At 42.0% G+C, this 21,182-nt stretch overlaps 1 protein-coding gene across 1 annotated transcript; it reads right to left on the bottom strand.

Annotated features, from left to right (window-relative positions):
- Nucleotides 1-8,367: 8,367 nt before the first annotated feature.
- On the bottom strand, nucleotides 8,368-19,913 carry arsh (arylsulfatase H). The gene is made up of 11 exons (XM_030786877.1): nucleotides 19,802-19,913; nucleotides 17,953-18,000; nucleotides 17,718-17,846; nucleotides 17,286-17,407; nucleotides 16,403-16,525; nucleotides 14,788-15,211; nucleotides 13,936-14,072; nucleotides 13,155-13,289; nucleotides 11,430-11,592; nucleotides 10,221-10,342; nucleotides 8,368-9,664 (listed from the first exon to the last, which is right to left on the bottom strand). Exons 2-11 carry the CDS (start codon nucleotides 17,970-17,972, stop codon nucleotides 9,294-9,296), a joined length of 1,746 nt encoding a protein of 581 aa, XP_030642737.1. The 5' UTR covers nucleotides 17,973-18,000; nucleotides 19,802-19,913; the 3' UTR covers nucleotides 8,368-9,293.
- Between the last annotated feature and the right edge of the window lie 1,269 nt (nucleotides 19,914-21,182).

A 21,182-nucleotide genomic window follows, 5' to 3' on the forward strand; every position in this document is an offset into this window, starting at 1 on the left:
CTCTGCCGTAGTCACTCCAGTCATCAGATCTCAATCTAATCAGCCATCTGTGAAATGAGGTGAAAATTGTGCCATTTGGGGCAGAGAGTCGGCACAAACAGGGAAAGCAACGGAGACGACAGTTTTCCGGCATCTTCCCGGTACCTTTCGGAGTCTGTGCCCAGACAAACTCAAAACTCAAGCAATTCTGGGGCCCAAAGGGAGATCAGCTATCAGGCAGGTGTATCCAGTGAAAAGAAAAAACACTACTCAATTGACATGATCCCAACAACACAGACTATAATTATACCTATCGCATTTGCTATGTGCCATTGGTCATTTCTCACTCGAGCCAATCAAACGCTCAAAATGTTCGCCCAGTGGAAATGCGGAGAGGAACAACCCCAGAGAAACTTCAGACTCTCCAGCCGAGCCCGGTTAACTTATGCCATGCGGCAGAGAGCAACCAGGGGGATGACTGACAAAAACAAACAAAAGCAACGATGCAAAAACAAGTTGCAAACCTTTCACGGACGACTGAAAAAGATGAAATGTGGCAAGTCAGGGGCAGCCCAGACAGACTTCGTCTCAGGAATCACAGTCAGATGTGTGTTTTTATGGAGATCTCCATCTACCACCATCAAAAAAAACCAAAACAAAACGACAACAAAAACAAAACAAAACAAAACAAAACAGAACATCCTGTGGAACACAGGAACAAGACAGGACATCCAAGGGCTTTTGGAAGAGAGCCAGTGTGTGATAAAAACATCTTTTTGGGGTTGTAGATGGGGATTAAAGCGGCTGGCTAGAATAGAGCCGCCTCTGTGCGTCCATAAGTGGAAATTTAGGTTAATCGTCTCGTGTTTCAATCTACCGTTCAGTATTTGGGAACATGTGGTCTTCATTTGTACTTATTTGCACCTCCAATACTACAACTCAGAAGCCACCCTCTCTCCAGAACATCAAGTTCATGCTGTGTTATAATGCCGTCACAGTAGTTTGTGGTTGCCGGAACTTGTTGGGGAGTGAATATCGCTTACCTTGATAGCCTCTTTACTCTGTTTCGCTCCTTTTGAAGCCTTTTCTGACATTGAAGCTCGCTTAAAAAAAAAAAAAAGAAAAGAAAAGAAAAGAAAAGAAAAGAAAAGATGGATAAAAATGGCCATACGTCCCTGAATGGCGGATCAGAGGTTCTGTTCAGGAAAAGGTTTTTTGTTTTTTTGTTTTTTCCTTTCACTGTTAGGTCACGGTCTGAAATTTCTGCTCCTGGTTATTAGGGCTCTCAGACAGCTGAGGGAGTTTCTAGGTCCATTCCTCCTCATCGTGTTGGTGGAATTCAAAAAAAGAACAAAAGGAAATGAGTGGTAAAAAAAAAAGTCTTTTTAGAGAGTTGGCATTGTTTACTGTATCCGCTTTGAATAGCTGATCTTTTAAGGATGTAAGAAATTAATTATTGCACAGAACATTACAATACACCAGAGGGAGAACAGTATTTTGAGACTCACAACTAACGGCTTAGATGTCATCTCTTTTGTGTCTGGAATGCTTTGAGTTTGTTTGTGTCTCTGCATTTGGGATGGGTGGGTTGTTGACTTCTCACCCATGTGTTAAGCTGTTTCTCTCTCATTCTAAAAACACACATGCACGTACACACACACACACACAGACACAGACACACACAGACACAGACACAGACTAAAGAGGTGCTGAGAGAAAGAAAGCAAAATATATGGTTTATCTTTGTGGATCCATTAAATATGACATATTATATCTTCATTCTGCAACCCTGGCAAAGGTACAACAGGGCAGGTCATCTGGCACCAGTTGGAGGCAATGTTGTCCTCATTCTCGCATAAACAAGACCCAAAATCCTAGCCTGCATTTTATCCCCTGTCAAGCCATGAAAACATAATTTCAAACCCTGTCTCAATCGAGTGTCATGCGTATTAATTCAGTCGGCTGGTCGCAATAATGAACTGTTATGGAAATAATTATATTGTGTCTTTAGTTTCATGTGTGAGTTGGCAGCACTGTGTGCCTGCAGACCATACAAATACGCACTGGGATGGTTCGTTTTTTTTCGGAGAGAAAGCCAATGAGACACAGATTGAATGAGTCCTTCTTCATACACGTGAACAAATGGTAAAGTGCAGGATCACCTTAAGGGATGGGTGGCATATACACTGCCATCTTCTCTATCAGTGGGAAGGAACTTTGATGTGTAAGCGCTAATATTCACTGCCTTCGAAAACCACGCAAGACGCAAAGCTGTGTGTTACTGAGTTGTGTATTTAAAAAAAACCCTATGGTTTCTTCTTGATTGCAGAGGAGCAAACTAAACAGAAACATGGCCACGCAAAACCAGAAGAGAACATTTTGATGTGTGTGTGCGTAAATCAACAAAGCCAGCTTTGATCCCTCGCTAAAGCCATTTTTATTATCCTGATTAAAAACAACTGAGTAAGCCTCACACCAAAAGGACTTTGCTCAGTGCCACGCCAGACTTCAGGGCACAGATCTGGCTCTGACGATTCATCAAGACTCCATGCGTATGAAATGGTACCGTGTCCGCTTCAGAGAACAAATAAAAATCACCTAGGTGAAATGAATTCGCTGTCTCCGAATAAGAACTTCATTTCGTCGGCGAAACTGTACATCTTTGATTAACTTACACAATTATAGCGTACTCGTGCTATAAAATGACAGTTAATATTTTAAATTGATAAAAATTTGAACTGTTTGTCCCACAGAGCCAGTTTTTTTTATGTCTAAATTTTGGTATTAACTTTGAGGAGTTGGGCAAGTGTTTCTTTGCTAAAGAGACGTTAGCGTTGAAGCTAATTCTGGTTTGTGCTCTTCAGATGACAGTGACCTACAGCCAGCGGACCAGATCCTGAATGGAGTGTCATTTTTTTTTAACATTAAAACACATCGTACAGAATGAATGTGAATGACTGTAAGTAGAGGTAAGCTCTCAGACGCTGCTGAAAGCGCCTATAGAAGCTGTACTTGTCGGTAATTGTCGGCAGCCTGCAGAAACCTATTCCTGTAGCTTTTATAGCCGCATTCTTGAGGGAGAGCATATAGTCTTGGTTTTGCATTTCCTGTTGTGTATACGGTTCCTTGCTTCAAAGCTAAACCAAGCCATTCTGTCTCCTGGCTCCACATTACTCCATTCACCAACATGCAGTGTTTCCTTAAAGTTGTACTGTTCTTTTTTTTGTTGTTTTTTGTTTTTTTTAAATAGTACACTGCGTTCCCAACTGCTTTTGCCTTTCTTCAGCCGCTCTTCGACGGCTGTTTTCCATTTTGTCTGAACCTTTAGTGATAGATTTACTGAAAAATGTATTATACAAATGTAGGGTATCCTGTTCACAACCCAGAGCAGGACCAGCGTGAGCCCTGAGACACACTGGAAACTACTGGTGCACTGAAAAAGTGATGTGACTCTTATTAATTTGTCTGTATTCCTACCACATCCCTGGAAAGGAGCACTTATTCACGTGGTCGGTGAAGGGTGATGACAGCCAAGGAGAGACAGGTCCGGGGAGGAAGATAGCTACCTCACATCTGACTTGGTCTTCGTCTGCTGGTTTGATAAATGGTTCACAGCTGCATGCTGAGCTCTGCTATACTGTAGCTTTACGAAAAAAAAAAAAAAAGAAAGGGTGAGGGCTTCTTTGAATGGACATCTCATCTCTGCCAAACGAGTCACAGGTCAGTGTCAACAATTAGTTCAGAATTTAACAAACTGTCGAGCGACCTTTTGCGTTCCATCAAGATCTAAGATTTTTGTATCTGCTTCCATATGGAAGATGTTCTGGTTCTGGTTCAGGTCCATGAATTAAACAAACTTGGTTCTGGTGACCTTTGGACCTAACCCCTGATTAAATTTACACTTGCCCTGTATCTTTCAGTAGGTTATGTATTTTTTTGTTTTTTGGGGGGGTTTTTTTCAGTGAGCAGAGGTCCTGTTTGACCTATTTCACAGTGTGAGGCGTTCAAAGCCACAAGCTTCATTCCCTCTCCATGAGCCTCTTAATCCCAGCCAGATGAGTCCTCCTAAAAACCCCCAGAACGTCAAAGGGGCTCCCCAACCAACCTCGCAGGGGGCACTTATCCAAATGAACAAATCCATAGACTAAAACAAAACAAAACAAAACAAAACAAAAAAGGCAGTAACAAGCATTACTGTAATTGTCAGAGAAGAAGTATAGCAAAGCTTAGAATCACACACACACACACACACACACACACCCCCACTCAAACATAAATATAAATACAAATATAAACAGCCTAGCTTTGCTATTTTCTGTCTTGCTGCTGAGCAACTTCATGCTTCAAGGCTGCCCTGTGTCGGACTCGTTTTTAAATGCAGTCATTTCTGCGCGCTGTCCGAAGATTACAGCTCGGCCGTACTATAAAGAGCGTCCAAAACGAGCAAGGCCAGTTTGAAATCAACATTCTGTACAGGGATCAGAGAAAGTCCACAGTTAACGACTGTGTCCTAAACACTGTAGCCTCCAGGTTTTTTTTTTTTTTTCCTAGACAAGCACTCTTTCAATTTTTGTACCTCCAAATAGCATCTTGATGCCTGTGGTATTACTCTAGTGTATCCAGAGCCACTGCATCGGGTCAACAGCTGTTTCTAAAGTTTTGTTCTGTTTCTAAGGCAATGGAAAGGAAAATGACTCTCTAATTCCCTTTTGTTTCAGCGAACAGTTTTCCAAAATGACAGTTTTTTCCCCCTCATTGCACAAATAAGCCACTAATCAATACAATACTGATTTACATATACAAACTATATGGAGGCTGCTACCTGCAATCAACCAAAAGAAAAAAACAAAGACTTAGAAGCACAGTCTCTCTCACTCTATTGCTCGTTGCTTTTCTAGGTGGGTCAATAATGTCCAGAACCAGAGCCAGTTAACCTAGTTAATGCACACACGTCATGGGTTCCCACATGCCACTGCCATGGCTAGTTCCATTTTCATTGCCAAGGCTTGTCTCAACACAAAGCTCACTCACTCACTCACTCTCTCTCTCTCTCTCTCTTTCTAATTGATGTTAGCATGTCCTATGATGCCCATGGCGGTGCTGTAAAGCTTTCCACTGAGCTCAGTACCCTGGTTCTCGTCCTTTAGGAAACGCAGTGGAACCATTAGAGGCTCCAGAAACGGACGGTTCAAGCATGAGTCATTAGCACTCTTCCCTAAGGCCAGCGGAGACAGGGAGGAGGGAGTGAAGGAGTGAGAAAGAGGAGGACAGTTGACGCCCTTCACTCCCCTGAGGGTGGAGGGGGTCGGTGTGGGTGTGGGTGTGGGGTGTGTGTGTGTGTGTGTGTGTGTGTGGAGGGGGGGGGGGGGGGTGGGGGGGGGGGGGGTCCACAACAATTCCTTGGCAAGGGTCCAAAGGCCTCCAGAGCTCCAAACAAGCTGTTTGAACTACATAAATACTGTAATCGCAAGCCCACATTATGGGTTAATAAGGCCATTTACGCAGCAAAAGTAAATAGCTACAACAGCTGAAGCCTCATGGGGGAGATTGTTCTCCAGGGCAGGAACAGAGGAACTCTGGTGGGGTGGTTTTTTTTTTTTTTTTTTTCTTTTCGCTATGTGGTGGTCAAAATCAATGACAATTACAGCCTCTAAACACACTTAAGAGAAAGTTGTGAATCAGGGAATCAGTGGGCTGTTAACATTTTTCACAAATGTTTCCAGAGCTTTTGGTGCACCAACCAGGAGTTGGGGAGGGGGGGGGGGGGGTTCCACAGCTTTGGCATACCATTATAAAGTTAGACCGAAGGATGGAATTATGTACCATTCCAGAACTATCACTGTGCTGGTGATTCACTTCCGACACATTGATGTGCAGGGAATATAAAGAGCAATTCTGACTCTGAATCCACTGTCATTAGCGCCTTGAGTTGTGAGTGTTGATTTACGCTATCCTTAAGTTACTGGAGCTGTCTGCTGCATGCCTACCCACGCCATCCCGGGTACCATTTTAAATCTGGCCTTTTAAAAAAAGGCCAAACCGCAAGCAAGAGAAACACAAAAAGGAAAGTTAAATTTGTTTTTGTTTTTGTTTTCTCTCGCTGTAATTCATCACATACGCTGTTTACAGACACGTCAGAGCTGTAAATACCATATAACGAGCAGAGAAGAAGATGGGATGAGAAGATAAATATCCACGAGATATCCAATATGCATTACTTCTCTTATGTGCCCATTTCCATTTAAGATCTACGTCTTAATCTTAATTCAATCTTAAATTCAACTGTAAAATACAAACATATTACACGATGTCTATCTTAAAACGTCAAGTCTTATACATTCAGAAGAGCGGATAAATGTGGTATATCTTTCAGACTGCCTTGAATAATGTTTCAATGGCGCAAGGACGGAGCTATACGTTTTGAGTTTCCTCTCTTTACTCGTTACTTCCAAGCTGGGTGGAAGTCTTATGGAAGTAATTTTCCTAATACGTATCTCGTGCGATGGCCCATCTATGGAGCCAGATTAGAGGGAAACACTGAAGCTTCTGTAGGAGTTTTAAGAGTGAGTCTTTTACGAGAGAAAACTAACGGATCTTACAGTGTAGACTAAAAGGTTACATCACAACAAATTTTATAGCTTTTGCCAACCTTATGAAATCTACTTATCACCAGAGGATGTCAGGGTAGTAGCCATTTCGTATCAATTTCGACGTTTTACGTTTCGTTTTCGCGGTTTGTCCGCAAGGTGACCTGCGACGTGCCCTATTGCTGCCCATTTTTAAAAGTTCTCTGAAGCGAAAGGTCGAGGTCAAACACATTAGCATATCCGTCTGTCAACTCCGCGACAAGCGGAGATCCTGACGTTTTGGATTATGCTTATTTAAACCGACGGGTCTTAAACCACATAAACACAGCAGGGATAGATTTGCTTCAGAAAAGAAGACCAGAGATTTAGTGTGCATGCCATCTTCATTCAATGGCCAGGGTAGACAGAGAGGCAGAGAGTAACCATTGTGAAGTCACTCAAAGTCCATGAAACACTCATTACCACAAAGGCCCTTGTGTCACCTCTGTGTCTGACCTGGGTTTTGATATTCAACATATTTAAATGCGGCCCTTTCATGTGAGGGCCCTTGAGAAGACACAAAAGGAATTTGGGTGGAAGAGCTGTTCCTTTTGATGAATGCTGTTCAATGTGTCCTGGATTCTTTCCCAACACGCAATTACTGCGATGATTTGTTGCCCGTTTTTAAAGTCATGCTCAAGTCATTTCACCTCAGTGCCAAAAAAACAAGACTGCTCTCTAACTACTTTCTTTTCTTTTCCATGTCTTATTCATCAGGTCAAGTATTTCACTCAAAATGTAGTCTACCAATGCGTGGCATTCCTTGCCATGGCCCTAAAGAGGCAGAGGAACCATATAAGGTTTTACTTTAGTCAAATGGATACGCTTCACTAAGACAGCGCAAGTCCTTCTCTATCCTGTCTTTCAATCAAGCCGTTGTGTATCTATCTGAAGCATTCCATACGCTTATACAGAAGCCGTAAAACATCTGTAAGCTTCACAGAAAGTTTGGCCTCGGTCAACGTAACGCGCTCCATCACGGCCGTGCTAACGTCCGCCTGGGTCGAAGTCGATATTTGTTGCTCCCGAACGCTTCATGGAGACTAGGGGGAGTTATTTTACTGGCCCTAATGGAGGACAGTGATCCCTGTGAGAAAGCTCTCGCTCTCGCTCTCTCTCTCTCTCTCTCTCCCCCTGCAGCGTACATTTCAGAAATCTCTGGTGATTTGTGATAGCTGGGCACACTCCATTAATCTATTTGCAATATCTGCAAGGTCCGTCAGGAAAAGAAAGAAAAAAAAAATTACACCGCAACATTCCTCTGAAGCGTGAACATTGTCCAGGACAGGGTGTGTGTGTGTGTGTGTGTGTATGTGTGTGTGAGAGCGAGAGAGAGAGAGAGAGAGAGAGAGAGAGAAGGGCAATGGCAGATATTTTTGATGACTTTTTAGATAGATTGAATTTGATCTCAACCTTCATTCACTTCATTTAATACATATAGGGTAAGAGGGGCTAAGGGAAACAGGAGGTTTCTGCTTCTGCCTGAATCCACTATCTCAAAAGGCTCATGCCTGACCTCTGCTTCACCAAATGGGAGAAACCATGAATCAATACACATGGTTACAATCAGTTTGAGCCTTGACTATGTAACTTGTTTGAGACACAGTAGGAGACGCACATCCTGAAATGCTTCACCTAATTCAGTGAAATTACACACCTGTCAGCGTAAGCAATGGAGGGTTGTTTTGTATCATAGAACAGATGAGACAACATGCGATAGAATTGCTTTTTAATACGGATTAAATATAACGCAGCGTTTTTGTTTAGCTTTCAATTATGTTGTTGGTGAAAGCATAGACCAAACACTGCCATAACAGTAATACACATTTCCTATTGGCTTCAAGTTCAAGGACAAAGCTCTCTTATAGACAACAAAAGAGCCATTTGTGCTTGTTCTTACAGAGAGGCAAACTTTGATTCGTAGGATTCTTATTGACAGACAATCAGCAGGGCTGAGGTAGGACTTGTTTACATGTTCATCGACGGTGTATTGAACAGTTGGGCGTGATATCAAGCCCTACTGGAGTGCATCTACTGTCTCATAGCCTTGGTTTCAGCGCCCTCTCTTGGAGAGTTATACAAATTACAAGCTTGACCAGTTTGGTATTGATGCTCTTTGTGCTGATATAGACCTCTTAAATTGGTCTTCTGTTTGAATTTTACATGTAAACTACCCAGTTCTGACAAACCTCAGGACTCAAACACAATGCTGTTTGGATCTGGTAATTTAAAAAAAACAGCATTACAGAAAAAAAAAAAAAAAGAGTGAACTAGGTCCCCAAATCAAAACCGTTAGGAAAAGAGGAATGTTTACTTTGGGGAAAAGGTGGTCATATGCATTAGTTACAGATTACCCCTGCTTTACTGCTAACTTGTTAGAAAATTGTACACCTTCAGGATATTTCCTTTGATGTTTTCTAGAGGAATCACATCATAAACATTTTTGAAAAGAAGATCTTAATAAATCTTTACTTCTTATCACTCAAAATTCAAGTATTACGGCAAAATCCTAAAGACGGTCTCTACTGAAAACACGCTACGGTTTACGTTATTCTCCTCTGAGTTGTAGTCATGAAAGGGATTACTGCGTCGCTGCATAAGATGGAGTTCTGAACATCTAAGTTCAACATCATTATCACTGCCTTCATAAACCCGGTTCTGAGATGGTCAGGTTCTGGTTCCGTTCTGTCATCCCGCTGGTGCCGAGGTACTGTTAGCCTCCGCGCAGGAGCAGAAGGGAAAGGTCCCGCAGCACGGCTGTAGCCAAGGCTTCCACAGGATGTTGCTCCAGGTGAGCTGGTTTTGGACGGGGAGCAAAGTTTGCCGGTGCTTTTCGATGGCTCCGGCGACCTGTCGCAGGACCTCGGCGTAGCGCGGCTCCGTTTCGGCGGAGAGAGGCCGGCTCTCAGACGGGTCGTCGGACAGATCAAACAGCAGCGGAGGATCGTGGTACGTTACGAAACCGCGGTGACACAAGCACACTTTGGTGTCGTAACAGCCGCCGGCGCCCGGCGGAGAGAAGTTGGGTGTGAACAGATGGGCTTTGAAAACGGAGCCACCTGAGGAGAGGACGGACGAGGACAGAACTCTTTCAGAGACATTATAATGGCCACTTTGTCCTGCCTGCTCCTGGGACCAATCTGAACACGCTTCAGAACGAACCGCTGAGGCAGCATAAAGCCACAGTCGTTCATTCCACACAAGACTGAACTGGATCGTTTGAAGATATATAACCACGTTCATGATACAGATTTAGGAAATGATAATGGTGATGTTTAATGGGGCTTAACCCATGCACTTGCAGTTTGTGTATGTGTGTGTGTGTGTGCATGTATTGGTATCTTTCTGGGGAAAGTCCCGAGTGAGATAGCAAAATCTGACAAATGTGCCTGGTGGGGACCAAAATGCTAGTCCCCACTAGGAGAACGTTTTTCTAAACTATATTGTTGTCACCGATAAAACAAATAGTGTCAAAACATTTCTTTGGTTAAGGTTAGGGTTAGGGATAGGTTAGCGTTCTTTAGTTACAGGATAATGGGAGTCAATAGGAAGTCCCCACTAGGATATGAATACAAACGTGTGTGTGTGTGTGTGTGTGTGTGTGCGTGTACTCACTGCCCGGTGGGTGCCAGCGCACTGCGTTGAGGTACATCCCACAGTAGTGAAACATGAACTCATGCTCCGATCGCTCTGTTCTGCCCTCCAGCAACGGCATCAGATCATGCCCGTCTATAACCCTACCATTACCCCACACAAACAAACAAACAAACAAACAAACATACATACATCAAATCAGGCTCATCTACAACTATGACATCAGGAAAAAAACACACACATACATACACAAATCCACACCATTCCAATAGACGTGAATAGACCCTGTGAGGTGGTAACTTGGGAAAGGTGAACTCGGTAACAGTGGAAAGGTGAAATTGATACCTATGGAACGTCAGCAATGAATTAAAGTACTATGTAATGGTTATGACTTTAGCACAAACGGCACTAAATACAGAAGTGAGGAGATATGAGGAAAGGCCAATAGAAAACTGTCAGTCTTATTTCCAGGGAGCTTAACTATCATCCCATCAATTCTACCTCATCTGAAACAAAACCTCCGCTTTCTCACCGGATGTTCCTCTCTCTCTCTCTCTCTCTCTCCCCTTCTGTCAGGCCCAGTTTACATCAAACAATAAAATTCATTCTTAATCAGATCTGGCACTAGGTCTCACATAGCTGGGCGGGTGTAAACACACAAAAGCTCCATTTTAATTGGACTGTAATCAGATCTGTCAGCTACAGAAGTGCAGAATGATACACTTTGGCAGCATCTAAAACAAGAGTAGTCGCTGCCTGTTTTGACAGGTCAGTCATCACACCTAGTATCGTACAACGAAGCACCGCTCTGGATAGTGAATACTGCTTTGCGAAGGCCCCAGTCAGCACATTTTACGTTCAGCAAACTCTGGAAATGGTGAACACACATGAATGAAACTAGCTGTTAAACTTAAATATTTATTAAACAGGACAGCAGCAAAAGACATCACCAATGAAGATGAAAATGGCCAAGAAAATGGAGACAAATCCTCCGCCCGTCACCGCACAGCACAAAAGACAGTGAAACACGACGACTGTGTCGTACGTGAGTGCATTTCAAGATGCATTTTAACACCAAGCACGAATGCACATTCATCTATCAGAGGACTGTTGGACTACAGCCTCCCAAAAAGCCGTGTTTCTGCTGTTCAAAGCCGTGTTTCTGCTGTTCAAAGCCGTGTTTCTGCTGTTCAAAGCCGGGCGTAAAGGGGAGTGTGTCTCCCGTCTCACCTGTCCTGTGGGAGCTCTCCCCCGGCCAGTTTAACCAGTGTGGGATAGACGTCCATGAGACTCGTCGGTTCGTCGATCACTCTCCCCGCGGGCAGTCGTCCCGGCCAACGGAAAATCCCGGGCACACGGATTCCACCCTCCCAGCCCCCCATGGCCTTACCACCTGCGGGACGTCATTAACGCTATTACTGAAGCCACATTCCTTAAACATTCCTTAAACCTTAAACCTGACAGGGGCGCAAACCCTTTAAAAGGCTAGCTATGTCAAGCTGACATGTACATGCTGGTTCAAGCTGACATGGGTGTAAACTTTTCAAGAACTGGATATATGTCAAGCTAACATGGCTTTGAAATGTTAAATGATTGGCTATGTCAAGCTAACTTTATAAATCTTTAAAGGATTGCCTATGTCAAGCTAGTATGCATATACATTTTAAAAGGACTGGCTAGATCAAGCTAACGTGAGTCTAAACTTTTCAACTATTGGCTACGTCAAGCTAACATGTATTAAGTTTTTGAGGACTGCCTATGTCTAGCTTCTGTGGATGTAATCTTTTAAAAGGACTGGCCATCTCAATGCTGTTTTCCATTGAGGATGGGCTCTACTACCCCATTATCAATTACCTCTGAGTTGTAAAATGTCCTTCTACAAGGTTCATACAGATAACTGTAGGTAGAATGAAATCAAAAAGAGACATTACACAAGTTGTGGCGCTGTAAAAACACGTCTACGAACGTTTAGTACGGGTCATAATGCTTCTACACCGTGACAGTTTCTGCCAAATACACACGCATCAAATGATGAGTTATGACATTAAAACGAATCCATCTCTAAATGGTGTGTCCAGAGTAATAAAACACGACACTTCAGGTCTCCGCCTGAGGTCAACTGTTCAGTGTTCCGCACAGAGGAACAACAGACCCATAATGATCCAGTTTCCCAGGACTCCAGAATTTAGAGGAATTCTGGAGGCAAACTCCGAAGCCTTTTTGCTGGGTTTTGACCCAGAATGACTGCAGTCTCTCTCATGGTTCCTGGACTTTTGATCTTGGCTCATTACATAATTAACCACAGTATCATTGCGTGGTATGATCTCACAAACGCTGCCCGGAAACACGGAGTGAAAACAATCCCTTTATTATTTGCATCTGTGATTTCCAAGTCACAAACACACGCTGTGTCTAATGGGTCTAACCATCACAAATATGAACCGTCTGACCAGCTGAAAGATGTATTTCATATTTTTTTTCTCTTCATATTCATCAATAATACGTGCTGATTGTTGTGTGAACGTTTCACTCAGCTGCATAATCTTCTCTGTTTAATTTTGTTATTTTCAGCAGTAATGAGAACTTGGAATTAGATATTTCAGAATAACTTGGTTATGGCCTTGTTTCGTCTCTGAGTCTGAGGGAAGGGAGAAAACTTGCCATCAAGTTGTCCTGTCGCTCTTTCGCTCTTCTTGTTCCCAGCAGAAAATGAAGGGATAGAAGCAAACCGTCCGGATTCAGTGTTATTTTTAACATACTATGTGTCCTTGAGTTTCTGAAACATCAGTCCTATCTGAAGTGAGTCCATTTTTTTATGGTTTTTGTTTTGCTCTGACATGTTTTGTCTACTTTGTGATTCCTGGTACCAAATTAACTGACTGTCCAAAAAGTGTATATGTATGTGTATTTGTGTGTGTGTGTGTGTGTGTGTGTGTGCGCGTGTGGTTGTTTTACCCCGGTAGATTCCATTCCAGCCTCCTTTCTGTCCACGTTCGTCCGCATCTTCGATGTGACCTCCATGGTCAGAGGTGAAGTACATTAGGGTTTTCTCAGAGAGGCCAAGTCTGTCAATGACCTTGACCATCCGACCTGGGACACACAGAGAGGACACAGAAAATCATCACTGATCAATATCAATACCACACATAAACTAACAATCTCTAAAGATTCCCAACTGTTACCCACTGAGCTAATGATCGATCCCCACTGGGTTATGGTGAATATTTTACACGCTTGGGTCAACCTACATTAAATCCAAAATACACGTCAAATTTTTCCTGTGTGTAAATATGTATTTAAATTATAAATTACTGGATGTCATAAACTGTCTCAGTGTCTTTGCATAACTCTAAGTGAATGATCACACATCACTAGTCCCATACAAAAGGGTGGAACTTCTGTGGTGAGTTTCAGAAATACAGAGGTAATGAGGCATTAATGGAACAAATTTAATTAACATCATTGGATATGCGCTATGACATATTACATATAACACAATTCATGATGCGTGTCAATGTAACCATGGGAACACATTCAAAGAAATAAATAATTAGTCAATACAGTAATCAGCATTTTGTCAGTGGATAAAGAGACAAAACAGAAAGAGAGAGAGAGACAGAGAGAGAGAGAAAGAGAGAGAGAGAAATAGAAAGAGAGAGAGAAAGAGAGAGATTGATTCAGGGGAACTGTGTTTTATGTGAGGAAACAGCCTTGTGGGCCAGCAGTCCCCTCTCACCAATCATCCAGTCCACCTCCTCCACATTATCCCCGTAGAGGCCATGTTTGCTTTTTCCAGCAAAGTCAGGGGATACGAAGAGTGGCGTGTGTACGTGAGCCAAGGAAAAGAAGAGCAGGAAGGGCTTGTGCTGGTTTCTGTGCTCATAAATCAAACGGCAGAAAAAAGATTCACAGGTGAGTCAGGGCAGAGAAATGTCCCTTAGGCAACACAAAAAGGCCATGACACAAAAAGCGTGGGAATATATGGGTGGGAGGGAGAGAGAGAGAGAGAGAGAGAGAGAGAAAAAATCTGTGTTCATATGAAAAAAAACAGATGTGTTGTTAGGACAAGTCTAAGAAATTACCAAAAACATATTGCCTAAAACTGGCATGACACCACACGAGAAATGAACACACAGAAAGCATTGACATGTCAAGCTAATAATATTGTAATGTGAGAGGCCTATGAATAAACACCGCTCATGCTTACAAAATACATAACCCCATTTAAGCTTCTCAGTTTCCCTGAATCAAGTGAATAGCATTTTTATTACTCACTACACTGGATGACAACAAGGGGAAATACAACAAATATGAATAGAGAGGTTTTTTAATAAATGAATTCCTAAGATTATTCTGTCAGGGATTCAATGGATTAAGTCATTGATTCACTCCCTCATTAGTTATTTAGTGAAATGAAGGTATTGGTGCTAAAGGTGTTTTGCTAAAGGTATTGGCGATCCATTAACAAATGAGGCAAACAAAGGTTTTTTTTTGTTTTGTTTTTTTCTGGCGTGAACAACTAAACTTCTTTGAAGGGGAGAGAAAAGAAAAGTCCTCTGTCAAACTCAATCAGACAAACAAACGATACCTCTCCACAAACTGCTCTGCCTCCCTCATCAGTCTCTCCGTCAGCGTGGCCAAGTTCGTCGGCTGCTCCACCACCTCCTGGTTCCTCATGAGGATGCAGTTCCAGGTCCGGAGGAGTTTAAAAGGCACGTACCACACACTGAAACCCAACAGACAGAGGAGACCCAGCAGAACCAGAACCTTCCCGCTGATCTCCAGCAGCCCAAGGGACCGCACACAGGCCAGAGTCACCAGAGCCAGCCCCACCATCAGGGAGAGGTCCCGCAGCGCCTGCTGGAGGTCGGCCAAGACGTCGGTGCCCTCCCCAGGTTTGCAGTCGTTGAAGTGGGTGAAAGGCAGGCCGTAGAAGTAGTCAAAGCCGTGATTGTTGGGGTGGTGGCAGTGATCGTTCCTCTGTTCACAGTTTACCCCCAAATGCCACTTACCTACGCAAACACACATCAGTAGACTTACTGCAGGCCCCGTTCATCTGCTGTGTTCGGTGTTAGAAAACTGCACTCATTTCTGAGAACATTATTCAGTGCACTTAAGCAGCTTATTACACTGAATCAAGATAGTTAAATGTATAGAGTGGTTGTCAACGACTCTATTTATCAAGCAGTTGATTAATTAAACTAAAGTAATTATAAACAAGAGAATTGGCAGAAAAAATTAAATGAAAAATAAGCACTAAATTTCATTCATAATTTATATGTTCAGGGCATACTAGGGCTGTGCCCGACTCAGACTTTTGTCAGTCGGATCGGATTTGGCCGTTCAATACGAAGACTCGACTATTCCTTCCTTTTCTTTTTTTCATTCAGACTATCTGGCGATCAGACAATCCACTGGCATGAGTTTCAGTGATGACTTCAACCACGGTAACGTAGTCAAATGCAACAGAGTCGTGGGAACACATTTTTGAGTGTTTAAAAAGTCAATAAAAGACGGCTGCGTTATGATGCAAGATTTGAGTCACGGCCCATTTGAACTGCTGACATGTAAGGTCGGGCTACAACATGGATTTGTCAGAATAATGAGAAAGGCAGCACACATGCATTTCCGTTTAAATCAAGCTCTTCTAGCCTAAATGTAAATGAATAATGTAAATGAATAAACTGGCTATGCAACTTGCCCGTTTCAATCGGTTTGCCGTGTTCGACGTTGTTGAATGATGAGCGGATTCTTGCATACAGAATTTGCATTTAACTTTGTTAGGGTTGTCCTACAAAAGATCGAAATGCCGCCATACTTTAGACTTCTTCTGAGACATGGTTATAGCTAGCCTAGTTTACCAACCACTCTGTCTCAGGTTTCAGCTTCTCTCATCAGTTAAACCACCAGCACACGTTGCCAGGCCGGCCAGCCCTGCTAGAATATAAAAATATATTTATGATTCCCCTTATTTATAATGCCTCATTGAAATGCTATCCCTGTGCATTTTTGTAAGCTTTATCTGTTTTATCCTGTTACTGTTACTGACTGAAAAAAAAAAATTCTGCTCAACTTGAAGAATGTCAGTCAACTGACAGGTTTCCGACAGATGATTGGACTAGTCCATTTTCAGGGGGCAGCCCTAGGCCATAACTGAGAAATGAGGTGATTTGCATTTTGGAACTGAACGAAGCAGATCTTACCCACAATGCCCGTAGTGTAACCTTGTTTCTGTAGAAGCTTGGCAAAGGTTGTCTCATTGGACGGCAGCCCTCCCGATCCTCCCAAAAACAGGATCACCTGAACTCTACCTGTACTTCCCAACCCTTAAAAAAAAAAAAAAAAAAAAAAAAGACACATTTTACCACAGCGTACCGACTTTATAAACTACATACAAAAATCACTCTCAGTCAATTGGTACCAGTTTATCAGCACGCGCTGGGAGTGAGAGTGTTTGAACTTGTGATAATGTTCGTTTATTTTTGCCCAGGTGGAGGCACTGCAACAGTCTCACAAGGCTTTTTTTGTCTGTTTGTTTGTTTAATAAACCTCTTTGTTTGTTCGTTTGTTTGTTTTTATGTATAAGCATTTTTAGGTCTTTAATGGTACTAAAATATTTTCTGAAATTTGTGCTGCATTTATGAATGAGACCTCCAGACAAAACACATCTTAATCAATGGGCCTCCAGACACAAATAACCTGAGAGAGAGAAAGTTATTGACTTTATTGTTAGGCGTAGAGCTATTAGAATGAATGGAATTCACAATAAGAGATTGTTGTGTTTCCTCCCATAATTACCCCCAAAAAAAATGTATTGGGCAAAAAATCTCCTCTAACTTTGAGTGCCAAGAACAGAGTAAGTCTGATCAAATATCATCTCACTTTATCCTAGATTCACTGATCAAAATATCATGCAAAAAGCGATATGTGGAGCTCTATTATTAATCTTTTCTCGATCTATCTTTTGCTTAAACAACCAACAAACGACCAGAGGAATCTGCCAACCCCCTACAACTAGTGCATAGATTCTTAACATATGAGCTCAAATGTATCAACGTTTTTTTTTTAAAAAACTACGAGACCCACCGGAGCGGAGGGCGTAGCGGCCGGTCATGAAAGCCGCTCGGCTCGGCGTACAGAGCGGTGCCGCTGACAGGTGCTGGGTCAGCTTTATCCCGTCTTCGGCCAGCTTGTCTATGTTTGGGGTCCTGTTAGCCAGCAAAAACAGGAGCGGAGGGTCCGTAAAAAAATGTGAGTGACTCAAACACCACCGCGGCAGCGGATCGGTTATTAACTTTGCCTAAAATCTGATCCTGCCTAAATAAATGAGTACTGTTTAAAAAAAAAAGCAGAATTCAAAACAGTTATATGTCTTCATCAGAAAATATTCCAGGATACTGAAAAGGCCCCGGCATTTTTTTCATGTAACAATAAACCCTAAAATGTTAGATGATTTTTATAGCAATCCATTTCGAATGTCAGGCTGTTTAACACCTGGAGGGGGGGGTGGGGGAGTACCTGATAGTGTCGTTTCCGAAGCATCCTATGTCGCCAATGCCCAGATCATCCACCATCATAAGGACAAAGTTGGGTTTGGAGTCATTTTCAGAGTATGAGAAACTCACCAACAAACCAAGCAGCCATAACCTGCAAAAGAGTGAACATCACATCAAGTTCCGACCATGGATGCAATGGGGTGGGTGTGGGGGAACGTGTTGTTAATAATCCAAAATTACCCACATGCAGTACATACCTCTGGCACAGGTGTTCCATTGGCAGTGATATCCAGTTCTATGGTACACTGTTAACAGAACATATTCTTTCAGTTGAAGTTACACTCACAACAGAAAGGTTAGTTTAAATATTTCGATATTTCCTATCTACATATTTTCAGTGACCAACAATAATGTTCAATGCATAGGAGAGTTAAATCTGTGAGCATACAGATCTTGAGGGAATGTTGAGTACAAAACATGAGGTAAGAGATGTTTGAGTGTTTAAAGAACACTGTTCACAAATTCAGTCTCGGACAGCCTGAAAATACCAGCTTCCTCAATACTCACTTTTCAAAACAAAAAAAGCAACCAGACATACACACATACATACATAGACAGAGGCTCTGACAATAGCCTAGTAAGCATCAAAACATGCATGGTTCCCCAACTGATGCATAACATTAGAGGCTGCGTGTATGGGTTCATATATGTATATAGATAGATAGATAGATAGATAGATAGCAATATACAGATATGAACCAACATATATTTATTTATTTATTTATTCATGTAAACCAACCAAAAAAGTATGTAGATATTTGGCTCAAAAACTATACGCATACAAAGTTCATACATTCAGAAAAACTCTACTTATAGCTCCACGCTCTGAACACTAAACATAGAAACTACTCAGAATAACTCCTAATTAGCCATAACATATATTAAATAACAGTTTTAATGTTGAAAGTCTTCAAAAGCTAAGTTCCTGGATACCACATTCAGTGAACTAGTAGATAATTCATAGCGTAATCAATGAATGTCAATGTCTGTTACAACAATCAAACTCAAACTGTACAGAATAAAGCTATCATTGAATAAACTGGGGTTACGGTGGGACTAGGACACATTCACTACACACATGCGCGCGCGCACACCCATACAACAACATCTTAAGTACACACACAGGAGGCCTGACAAACCAGTGATAGACCGCAACAGCCTCGCTCCCTAAGTATACCTGAATGCAATAACTTTGCACGTGAATAAATTACCACTCACGAAGAGACACACTTAACCAAAAGACACTATCTGAGTGATAATCGAGTGGGCTTACTTGCACTAATGGTAATGAGGAAAGGTGAGTAAAGGGCGAAGAACTTAAGAGTTATTTGAGGGTCGCCAATGACGAAACTTGGTTCGGAGGCAGACGAAGACTTTCGCGTCAGGGAAGTTCCGGATGTTTGGGGACAGTCTGTGCAATTTTAATCTCAGAATCAGTGAAATATTTATTCGCGCATATAAGGTAAATGTCCCCTGACAGGTTCTGGACCAGAATTAATGTTAGTCATGTTCGATTCCACCCTCCTGAACTACTAACCTCCGTCCATATACGATATAATATGACTGAGAGTCGCGTCGCGCGCAGAACCATAGGACAAGTTCACGTGACCTCACACCGTGTTTCGTAACTGCAGAGGCAGGTTGAAAGGTTTATTGCTTGCAAATCAGAACTATGTGAAGCAATACTTTACTGCTTATGTCAAAATATGTCAAAGTCGTAACAAAGTGCAACAGTATGCTAAATACGAACAGCTGCAGATAGTTGTATCGTACGACAAAGTATTAAGGCCACATTAAGAAAAAAATCAGAGATTTCGAGAATAAGGTCGTAATTGAGAAAAAAGTCGTAATTTAATTAGCCTGAGCCTGCCTCTAGCAGATGGTGTTGATGTGCCAAAAGATTACATATTTCGTCATTTGTGAAGCTTATTTGTGAGACCCGTCGTGGTATCGTATGAACAACGATTACATCTTATTTTGAGAAAAATACAAAAGTATGCAGGAATCCCAGAAACTATATGGTGAGTTGTGTTTCCCAATGCTTACCTTCTTCTCCACAAATTGCTAGCGAGAAGCAAGGACGTTTTTTCTGTGCGCGGTCAAATACCGCAGTTTAAAAATAAATTATTAATTCATTTTTACTGAACGACGGACAAAGTCTTTCACAAAAATATGTCTAAATCGACTACATAACACCACATCAATGCAAAGTTCAGTGGTACAGAGGCGGAAATAAACCCGCGCGTACATGAGACTTTCAAGTTAAAAGTCCCAATCAAGGTATCATCTTGCAGTCCCAAACTTTGAGTAGGCGACAGTAATATGGTGCTCACAGGTAGGGAGTTTGTGGATAATTTTGTTGTCTTAATACACTCATTGAGATCACTTGTGAAAATCGAAAGAATAGTTTACAATCATTGAATATGCAGATATGGTATCTGGCAAGCAAAAAATAAGATTAGTGAAAATATTTACTCCAGTCTTTTTTCGTATAATAAAACACACGCAAACGTTGCACTGAGTTACCAAACATTTCTTACGGTGACGTTTGGTGTGCCTACCCCATTAATACCCACCTATAAACGCATGTCACATCGTCTGGTCACGCCATCAAAGTTCTGTTCTCATTTTCCACCGTTTTTCGCATCTTTGTGTGTAGCAAGCTTACACAGTAGCCTTTGTGATTTCATTTGTTCAAAGATGATTCCGTAACTACACTTCTATTACATAATCTCAATTCAATGTATGACCATTTTAAAAAGTGCGTTACATATAATGGACTTTATGCTGGCCACAGTAGGCGGCTTGTTAAGTGAATGAAAAGACACGTGGAATCAAGAAGACATCTCGTTTTTCATAAGGGCAAAACAGTGAGTGTGGAGCAGTGTGTATAGTTCAGAAATCACTGCGTTTATATGACACTTTTTTTAGATTGTGTAAACACTTTGTGTGCTGGGTCACTGGTTCTAACGAAAGCGTGACAACTTCCTAGAAATCAAGAACAGCACGAGCTCCGAGGATTACAATCATCTACGGAGGATTCAAGACAACACACGTCCCTCCCTTGGCGTCTGCCTCTTCTTTCCTTGCGATGCCCTTTGCCACGTCCCATCTCTCCTTCTCTCACTGAGTATCTGATGTATCTGTCTTGACGACGTGATGACTGTAAACATTCGACCAATCAATAGGACTAAGTCAGCCCTACATTTATAATTTTTTAGCTGTCAACTACAAAATATTGAAAAACAGACAAAAAAAAACCTGATCAAAAACTGGTTCATGTTATTACTTGCCCTGCAAAATATTAAAATTGCACACATACCGAGATACACACAACCAACCCTTTATTCAATTCGACAGTATTTACACAATTCAAACAGAGAGGGGAAACAAAAAAGTAAGCGCTAAAAGATAACCATGTGACACA

The sequence above is a fragment of the Chanos chanos genome, chromosome 10 (assembly GCF_902362185.1).
Source record: "Chanos chanos chromosome 10, fChaCha1.1, whole genome shotgun sequence".
NCBI lineage: Eukaryota > Metazoa > Chordata > Actinopteri > Gonorynchiformes > Chanidae > Chanos > Chanos chanos.